The sequence below is a fragment of the Solanum pennellii genome, chromosome 12 (genome assembly GCF_001406875.1).
Source record: "Solanum pennellii chromosome 12, SPENNV200".
Taxonomy (NCBI): Eukaryota; Viridiplantae; Streptophyta; class Magnoliopsida; order Solanales; family Solanaceae; genus Solanum; species Solanum pennellii.
The window spans coordinates 7,109,210-7,119,607 of record NC_028648.1 but is presented as its reverse complement, the minus strand read 5'-3'; the positions used below and the strand labels follow the sequence as shown (position 1 = coordinate 7,119,607).

At 32.2% G+C, this 10,398-nt stretch overlaps 1 protein-coding gene across 3 annotated transcripts; it reads right to left on the bottom strand.

The window, feature by feature from the left end:
- Positions 1 to 3,033: 3,033 nt before the first annotated feature.
- On the bottom strand, positions 3,034 to 7,885 carry LOC107007479 (uncharacterized membrane protein At1g16860-like). 3 transcript variants are annotated; one of them, XM_015206104.2, is made up of 5 exons: positions 7,699 to 7,885; positions 6,124 to 7,112; positions 5,165 to 5,320; positions 3,703 to 3,914; positions 3,034 to 3,537 (listed from the first exon to the last, which is right to left on the bottom strand). In XM_015206104.2, exons 2-5 carry the CDS (start codon positions 6,979 to 6,981, stop codon positions 3,345 to 3,347), a joined length of 1,419 nt encoding a protein of 472 aa, XP_015061590.1. In that variant the 5' UTR covers positions 6,982 to 7,112; positions 7,699 to 7,885; the 3' UTR covers positions 3,034 to 3,344. The 3 variants fall into 3 exon arrangements, with proteins under 3 accessions (XP_015061590.1, XP_015061592.1, XP_015061591.1); XM_015206106.2 differs by having other exon boundaries at positions 3,037 to 3,537; positions 7,610 to 7,885; XM_015206105.2 differs by having other exon boundaries at positions 3,037 to 3,537; positions 6,124 to 7,129.
- Between the last annotated feature and the right edge of the window lie 2,513 nt (positions 7,886 to 10,398).

Here is a 10,398-nt window from a genome sequence, read left to right as displayed (position 1 = left end):
CTGGCCGGTGGTGGGTGGGTGGGTCAGGGATCGGGTGAAAAAATAAAAATTTTAAATTGGAATTTTTTCAAAAAAAATTGACGTTTTTCCCCCAAAAATGTAATTTGAAATTGGAGGAGAATTTTGGAAAATGTTTTCCAATCTTTGAAGGGAAGTCATTTTCCTTAATTTTGAGGAAAATGAGTTGATTTGGAAAATATTTTCCAAAACTTTTGTTCCAACCAAACATGGAAAAATTGAAAAAACATTTTTTCAGAAAATGTTTTCCATCATACCAAACACACTCTGACACGCAGCTTGTCTTCATTCAATCAATCAAAATTATTATAATACGAACACAATTAAGGACATTTACAATAGAAAAATCGATCAAAATCAGCTTACATTATTTCAAAAGAACAAATTATGGGTGATTCAGTAATTTAATAGGAAAATGGTGTAGTGAAGATACCTGAAGAGAAAAATTCAATACATTTAGGAAATTTGTCTACGAGTTAAGCCTAAAAACAAAATATAGCGTCTCACATGAGTTTGACACACTTTCATCCTAATAACTTTAAGTGTCCATCGAAATTAAATATATATTTAAAAGAATAATATTTTAAATTAAAGTGAAGAGAATAATATTTAATATTCTCTTGATTCATCTTTATTTATTCATATTTAACCTAACCTATTTTTTAAAAAAACAAGTAAAATATCAAAATTTAATAAATGAAATATTTAATAAATAAAAAATGGAGGAAAAAGTATGGAATGTCTGTCTAAATAACAGTCAACCAAACAAAGATGCATTGGGACAAACGGTTGGTCGACATGTTTTCTTACCATAAAGGGATAATGCCAAGCTGTTAATTATATATACTGCGCTTTGTTTCTAATTACTTATTTAATTTTTATTAATATATCTATTAAAAAATAATGATTAATATAATAATTTTTTTTTTATTTTTATTCAAGTTGATTAATTTAAAATTTAAAAATTTCAAAAATTCTTTTTTTAAAAATAATTAATTAATAATATAACAAAAAAAAGAAATCTCATTTTTTTAATTTATTAAAATAAATAAATAATTAATAATAATTAAAAAATAACCAAATAATTATAAATGGAGAGAGTATTTATTATAATTTTATTTATGTATAATTTTCTTAGCCTTTTAACAACAAATGCTTGTCTGGCCATGTGATTCCAACTTCACTTCTCATTGCAATTACAACCGACACTTTTGACTATTTCTAATACTAACTTTCTAGCCCTTTTTTTAAAGATTAGTTTTTTAATTTTGCAACATACTTTTTTTTTCTATTTTCTACTCTTTTCGTTCTTTTTTTTTGGAAAAAAAACTTATTCGTATCAGGTACTTATATTAAGATATTGCAATTTTTATTATGACATGATTTAATGAAATGAAATAAATTATAAATTTAAACACATGATATGCATGTTTTGATTTGGTAGAAACATTCGAAGCGGATAAGATTTATTCTTTTTTTGTTATCATGATTTCTCTGTTTAGAGTCCAATAATAAGAACCTTGTTTAATATTTTATAATATACTTTATCATATTAATATGTTAAAAGTACAATTTATAGTACATTTCATATAATTTTCAAATATTTAATTTTTTAATTTAAAAATATCAAATTAATATAATCTAATATAATTTTAAAAATTAATCGAATTAACTTTTGAAAGTTAATTTAATTTGGCAAAGAATTTTTAGAAGAAAGATTTTTGAAATTTTATAGTCTTAAATAAATCATAGATATTTGTATAACTATAAATTATTTCATAAAGGATGGAATGAGTATTCTAAAATTAAATTGTTATCAAATTTATACATATATCAGTTTTTTGAACTAACTATAAAGAAAAATAAGTCATAAATTAGAACAAATAATGTAATAATTTTAAGCCCTTAAAATTAAATAACATTTTGATAGTATAAATTGCAGTTCTACGTAATAAACAATGTTTGTTTTGTTTGCTTTCATTTATTTATATTTTAAATTAATACATGTAAATAATTTGAATTTAATTGTAGGATTAGAATAAATTAAACAAATAATAAGATTATGATACGCTATACAATATACTAACTAAATTTTCAGTTAAAAAATATACCTTATCATTATATTTTAAATCTCAATATACCCTCTCATTGTATCTTTGACACAAATTTGCTCTTGATCTTGAGAACAAAGTATGTAATAGACTCGGAATCAAATGACTCATCCTCAATTATAACTACTTATTTAAAGATAATTTTGCAAAAAAACTCGTAATTTTTATACCTAACTTCGATTAACAAATGATTTAGTGCATTAGGATAGACCCCAAGTTTGATTTCCCATTATTTGGGACATACTCGAAATTCGATTAAACATAATTTGGGTAGAATCACATGCTTTTACAACATAATCCAAACATTTACATTAAAGTCGAGGTCGGATCACGGATTGAGATCTCGAGTCGAGATTCGGGTGGGGTTTAGATTGAGAATCGGGTACTAGGTTTGATTTGGGGTCCCATGTTGAGGTTTGATATTGAGGTCGGGGTTAGATCTTCCAGATCGAAAGTTGAACCTCAGGTCGGAGTCAGGCCTTTGATCGAGCAGAGTTGGATCTCGATATCTAGTCTTGGATTAGGGCAAGGTCAATGTCGGGATCAGATTTCAGAGGGTGGATTAAGTGGTAGTAGTGGGAATGGTGGAGTTGAAAGAGAATTTTTGAAAATATTTTTCTATACTTTAAGTCATTAGGTATATTTGAAAATTATTTTCCAAAATATTTAAGCCACTTAAACCTAAGAAAATTGAAAAATATTATTTTTTATTGTGAAAGTTGATTTCAATCAACTCATTTAAATTTTTTGATTTTAGGGAAATTAAAGTGGATTAGAATCATTTTGTCACATCATATGTATAAAGAAAGACTATTTTTGTTATGTTTTCTTATTCTTCACTTGACACATGTTAATCAAATATAATCCAAAGCAGCAAAAGTAAGGAGTTTGATTTGCAAGAAGAGAGTTGAGAGTGGCTAAGTGTGCCACAAAAGAATAACTAATACCAACCAAATACACATGTTGTATCCAAATATATGACTTTCTAACCATAACAACTCTCTCAAAAATCATCAGTATCTACACATTTGATGACACCAACACCATTACAGGAAGAATAGAAACAAAAATAAAAAAACAAATCAAATCGACAAACAATACATATCTGGTTAACTGAGTGAAGATGAGATGCCATTCTTGTTGCCACTGACAGAAGAGGGTTTTCCAACATATTTAAAAACAAAAACAGCAAAGCCTTCTATAATCATAAAGGTGCTACACAGGAATGACATCAATCTTTGAACTGTCCTCGCATCTCAAAACGATACCCTCCAGACTCGCTGGAAGAATACATTTAGACCACTGACACCCTGTTGAAAGTGGCTCTGGAGGTGGAACAATCATAAGAACGTTATCGTTCCGTCGGACAACTCCCATTACACTCACAGTGCTACCTTCTTTTATATACCTGAACAAACATGTGGGACAGGAAAAACAAAACTGAGGCCAAACAACATGCATGGCAGCAAATAAAAAAGTAAACATGAATCAAAGCAGGCATCTAGATATGATTCAGCATGTTGTAATCAAACAACTCAAGCACAAGAAATATTCAAGTTGAGTTAAACCATACCCTTCTTTCAATCGCATTATTCGGTCATCACTGGATAGATTTCTCTCTGCCAGCCATCTGACAAATTCAGGTGACATGTCCCTATTTGATTGATCAATATCCACAACAATAGACTCTTCGACATAAGGGGTTACTCTAGCACCATACCCAGTTTTGACCAAAGCCCTTAATCCAGACTGGAAATCAGAGATATAGAAATCAGAGACATGCCGCTGCAAAGACAAAGGAAGACTTCAGTTTGAATTATTTCGATGAATTACACAGCATATATGAACAACGTAAGTGTAAACTATGTGGTAAATATAAAAGGGAACGAAAAGAGCAGGATAAAAGCAACAAACAAGGAAAGTGAGGTTCAAACAAACGTACAATGACATCACATCACACAGCAGCATCAAACAAACAGGGCATTCAAACTTCTCTTGATATCTGGACATGAACTCACAGATATGACATACTTTACAACCTTATAAGTCGTTATAACACTTCAAGATATCAATAGTTTTCTCTGTCCCTCTGCCTATAAGTTTTCCAATGGACGGTTGGAGCAGTGCTTTGATTGGTTTACTTCAAAACACAAAAAAACTGTTTTCTATAAGCTGGAATTCAAAAAAAATAAATCCGTTATAGCATGGTGATAAGTTATTTGTGGTGGCTTAAAACACATCCAGTCGAAGTCGAAGGGCATTAGGATTCCTACTTATCCCAATAAACAAGAATTAGATAGTTCTCTATAAGTTGGAACCTTCCATTTAAGTGACATTTACTTTTTAAGTTATCTCGGCTGTAAAACTTACTTCAAAGGCACAGACATTACGACTTTATCTCAAATCTGAGAAGCGTTCTTGCTTTATTATGTTAGATTTAGAAGATTTCTTGAGCCTACTTTTGTGCCTATTGTTATTCTTTCCTTATTCAGATTATATTTCACACATTCCATATAACTCTTATTTCAAACAAGGAACTCTCAATGTTGAAAACTGTTAAAGCAGTAAGACATGCTTACAATTCCAGACAAGCCCACATCTTTGTTAGTGTTTTTGTTTACTCAACTCTATGATATCTGTTATTTTCTTTGACTTAAAGTCTAGCTGTTGATGCTTGCGTTAGGTAGGTTGTCTACATTACACAGCCTTGGGGTGCAGTCTTTCCCTAAACCCTTCGTGAATGCGGGATGGTTCGTGCACCAAGTGAGTGCGTGACCCTTTTTCAATTAATGTCTAGCTGCTGAATTTCGAGACCTCAAGATCTCTCCTTAAAGCTTTTCAGTAAGAAAAAAGAGAAGATAAACAGCATAAGAAAGATCCTCGAACACATTCCATGAAACACAAAAGATAGCATTAAAAAATGAAGCAATATTTATATAGCATAAATTAGTTTCCATCATCATGGGCCACCACTGCAAGGAGGAAAACACAGCAACATCGGTTAAATGAAGAAGACTTATATAATCTTTCCTTACCTCCAGCGTACGAAGACCCCAAGAAAATCGACGATGTTCTGGGTTGGCAGATTTTGAATCCCACCCTCGGTACTCATATAAGCTTGTGACTGTATATACACATCTAGAAACCTTCTGAAACGATGATTCAAGAGGGACATTTCCACAGGTAACTACCTATATAAACATTGAAAGATCCAAAATGGGATCAAATACAACAAGAACAACGTACAAAACAAAAAATATGTATTACATCTAAGCAAATTACTGATAACATTAGGTAGAGTATTTTAAGCCCAAGAAGCCAAAGTCAGAAGTGCCTAGAACAACAACATACCCAGTGTAATCCCACAAATGGGGTTTGGGGAGGGTGGGGTGTTTGCAGACAATAGTTATATTGGAAAACTATATTAAAATTTAGTAGGTCTTTTCAATTGCAATTCTACATTACACATGATATCTTATAACTTAGCTCCTTGGATTCCCAACTCTTAAGTTTTGATATTTTAAACATTAAATTCTTTAGCAAAGCAATTGAAAGAATTTGTTTCACCACAAAATAATACACCTGAAAGAGAACTTGTGTTAATCACTAGCAGTCTCATAAACACAATAGAAACCATGATACTCCACTGTGTAGCAATTTTTAAATAGTTTAACACTAATACATCTATTCAAGACACAAATTAAATCAAGAGTTGAAAAAACCATTAATGATAACTCCAAATCAAGCACTTATCTGAACTAACAGCAATACCGGAGTTCAAGATCAACATTAAAAAATGGAAATCATAACTACTCTACCAAGTTCACATGTCACTGGTCATTAGTAAAGAGAGCATGTCTATGACAAATGAGAGTTGTAGTAGCTAATTTATTATTTGATAGGTGAGAATAGTAGTAGCTATTATTTTATAGAATGAGATAGGAAGTGCGAAAAAGGAAGTACACAGAAAGGTTTCGCCAAAAACAATACATACCCCAGAAACTTTAACAAATTGGCCATCTTTTGCAGTTCTAAGCTCAGCATCTGGATACTGAGAAATGAAACCAATGATAGCTTTTCTTCCATAACAAGTATTCCAGGTGAACACCAGACTGACTATAGCAAAGAGCACAACAACAACAACGAGAAGAATGGGATTGTGAACAGCAGCAAGGATAAAGCCACCAGCAATAAATCCCATCAAAAATAAAAGAATGATGGACCAAAATATTGTCTTTGGGAAGCTCTTGCGGAAGGAGTATTCATCACATTGGTTGATGCGAGTAACAGCTTGGTTATTAACTACAGAATAATTTTGCAGCTTGATTGACCCTGTTGAATCCAAGGGACCTGACACTTTACGAGGAGCTCCAGCAGAATTTAGAGGACCAGATGTAATCAGGCCTGTGGTAGGGAGAATTGGTGGAATAGGGCCGGAATTTTGGCGGGACGAAACATTACCTCCTCCAGCTTGAGGACCAGAGGACTTCTTCATAGGCTCTCCATGTTTATTCAAAGGCCCAGAGTTGGTCTTTTTCATAGAAACATATCCAGGAGCACCACCAGTAGTCATTCGATTGCCTGAATTAAGTTGACCTGAATGAGAAGTAGCACCACTAAAGGACCCTGTTCTCAACGGCGCATTGCTGTTGATCGGTCCAGATTTCCGCGACCTCGAGCCATCCGCTGGGGTAACAAACATTTTTCCAAGTTCTCCAGACTTTTTAATATCCCCTCCAGTATAAGGCATGGCAGCTGAGCTCATAGTGGGGGTCTTTTCTTTTGGCTGCTCAGGCCGGCCAGATACATAAAGGCCACTACTCAACTGATGAGATGGGAATCGAGAACCCATAACACCAACTTAACTATCAGCAGATGCCCAATGACAATACACAAAGACAGTCCCTAACACCTTTGAACAGAAACTTGTAAGCAAGCTCTAAAATTCACCTTCCCTCACCGTATCCAGCAGTGTGGTTGTACCTATTTCAATAAAAATACTGTTTCTTATTAGACACAGCATAAATACTACATCATTGTTAAGAAAACACATCAAACAAACTGATCCACTTTAGAACATAATCTATTCCCACATACTTGACTAAACATAAAATTCAAACAAATCACTCACAATAAGTATAGCTTCCAACAAGCCAAATTCCAGATACAAGCAACAAATTTATTCAAGAAAAAATCACAATTAACTGACTTGAAGGAAAAAGTGGGGGCAAATGGACAAAGATTTGATTTTTTTATTCAGCAATAATAGTTACAAAAAGAGGGATAACAGTAGAGTAGCATGACACACATTGATCATAAATTATAGATCTGGTTACCAGTTTAAAACATCAGATCAATAACAAAAGTATAGATTCTTCATATATACTAGAATTCACAGTTAAATAATGAGTTGGGTCAAATGTAGAAAGATTTAAGCTGTGAATTAGGCATAAAATGACATATATTATAGATCTGGTTACCAATTTGTTGAAATCCCAGTTTAGCTAGAGATCACAAACCCTAAACATTTTTGCAAGAGGAAAAGTGAGATGAGAGAGTTGCATTTTACCTAAAGTAAGAAAATGAGTTGAAAGTATGATTGATGGATCAACAGACTTGGTTTGGGCAGTGCTTGTTGGTCATTGCTTTCTTTGATGGGGAAATAATAGTGGAAACTGAAAACAGAGACCCTCCACCTTCCTTTATTTTGCTGCTCTCCTACTCCTCTCTCTCTCTCTCTAGACTACCTTTTGTCTCCCTTCATATCTCTCATCTATACTACTCAAAACTTCTAAAAACTCAAACAATTAAGGTAGAAAAGTTGTTTCTGATTAACTATCGATTCAACATAAATATATTTTGTTACAGCTGTTAATACGGGTTAGTTCACTCAATTCGATAGACTTTGATATTTTATAGGTTAGCTTGGGCTAACCCATTTTTGTTGTGGGCTAGGCTACAGACTTGCGGGGCCAGTTTATTTTTAAAAAAAATTATATTTTGTTGTAATTATTAAATTAAATAATAAATTATAATTTAAAAATATTATCATAAATATCGATAATACAATATTAAATAATGTTAATGTTACTACTTGATCCACAAATAAAATTATCTTTATAATATTTATTAAGTTTTTTTTTTTCAAGTAAAAGTTTAAATATCTAAAAAAAATATTAACCTAATCTTTTAGAGTTTGAACTTTCTTTAATTTTAAATTTTAATATTATATTATATTTTTTAATTAATTTTTACTGGCCCACGGGCCGATCCTATCGATATTTTTCAGGCCCCACAAATCAACAGACCTATTTAGACCGGGCTAAAAAACTCTTTTCTTAAATGGACTCCAAAAATCTTAGCTCAACCCTTTTAAATTCCGAGTTAGGCTAAGCCGGCTCAACGGGCCTAGCTTATATTGACGACTCTATATTTTGTAAATTGGTTATTCTATTTAAATTTTGATAGATAAAGTTACTCATTTCATTCGATATCTTAGATGTACTGTATTAACAATATACTGAATTTAATTTCGTTAGTAAAATTTGGAGAGAGTAGTGTATAGCTTTACTTCTATTCTTGAGAAGATAGAAAGATTCTTTTTGATAAAAGTGACATTCTAATTTCGTAAGTAAAATTTGGAATGAGTGATGTGTATTAGCCTTACTTCTATATTAAGAATATAGAAAGGTTATTTCTGATAAAAGTGACGAATCTAGGACAGTAACTTTTGTTCTGATCTTTTATTTATAAGTTAAAACTCTTGGAAATAAATGACGTGTAATTTTTTCAAAAGTAAAGATATATAGATAGGAGTATTTGTGATTTGATTTTTTTTTTCACTTTAATAATTTACAAGTTGGAGAACTATTCTAACATTTCAGTGTAACTTCTCTGTGTGGTTATTGTACAACTATATTATACTTGGAATTAGGTGGCTACATAACACCTTTATTAGGTAAAATGTATCAACAATTTAACGAACCAAATATGTTGGGCCTGTGCATACATGGACATCAGTCGTCTAGTATATTTTGAAGTATCAAAAGCAAGCATTCTTATGGTCGAATTTTCAAGATTCTGAACAAGCAAAGCTGTAAGGATGCAATGGTGGAGCAGTGGAGTTTCATTTGCAAGAACAACATTGAGAGTGGCCACAAAAGAATAACAAATACCAAATACACATCTTATATCCGTTGGGGTATAATGTTTTTGTAAAGCCCACAATGATAACACAAGTATCTGACTTTCTAACAATAACAACTCTCTCGAAAATCTTCAGTATCAACATGTTGCCTCTACACAATTGATGGCACCAACACCATTATAGGAAGAATCGACATTACCAAAAAAAAATCAAATCGACAAACAATACATCCGAAGAAGGTTTTCCAACATATTTAAAACAAAAACAGCAAAGCCTTCTTGAATGATAGAAGTGCTACACTGGAATGACATCAATCTTTGAACTGTCCTCGTATCTCAATACGATGCCCTCCGGACTGGCTGGAAGGATGCATTTAGCCGACTAACATCCTGTTGAAAATTGCTCTGGAGGAGGAACAATCACTACAACAAAAATAACTTTTAGCAGCATTAAATATTGACACTAATAAAGAGTGCTAAAGTCTTTACCGGCATTAGTTAAGTGCCATTAGAACCAATGTCGCTAAAGACTTTAGGGACATATACAAAGAGTGATAATTGCCGCTAAAAACACATATTTAGCGACAATTAAGAATTAAATGCCGCTAATGATCCTTTTTGTTGTAGTGAATCATCAGAACGTTATCGTTCTGTTGGACAACTCCTATTACACTGACAGTGTTGCCAATCTGTGTTATGAAAATCAGAAATTACTGGTTATAATAAATCACTCAGAAACACGAAGTAACTGAGATTTTTAGAACCAGTAAATAAGATGAACAGAAAAATAATTGAATCTATAAAACTTACCAGAATCTGGAATACTCTTTTTGATAATTTAGGAAGAAAATCAAGTCCACTGAATTCACAGTGTCCCCTTAAGGAAATTATTCCCCTCTAGTATCCGAGGTTTGATTTGGAATATAACCTCCCAGGGTAAAATGATCTTAATCAGTAGAGTAAGATACCAAAAACTCTACTGTCAGCGAATCAATCCACAGCAGGAAAGTACACGAAGATATTTGTGTTTTTTAAGAAGAAGGAAGATCAGAAAATTCGTAGGGAAATATTCTGAAGACTGAATGGTATTTATAGGCAATAAGAATATATTCTGAAAGGTTGC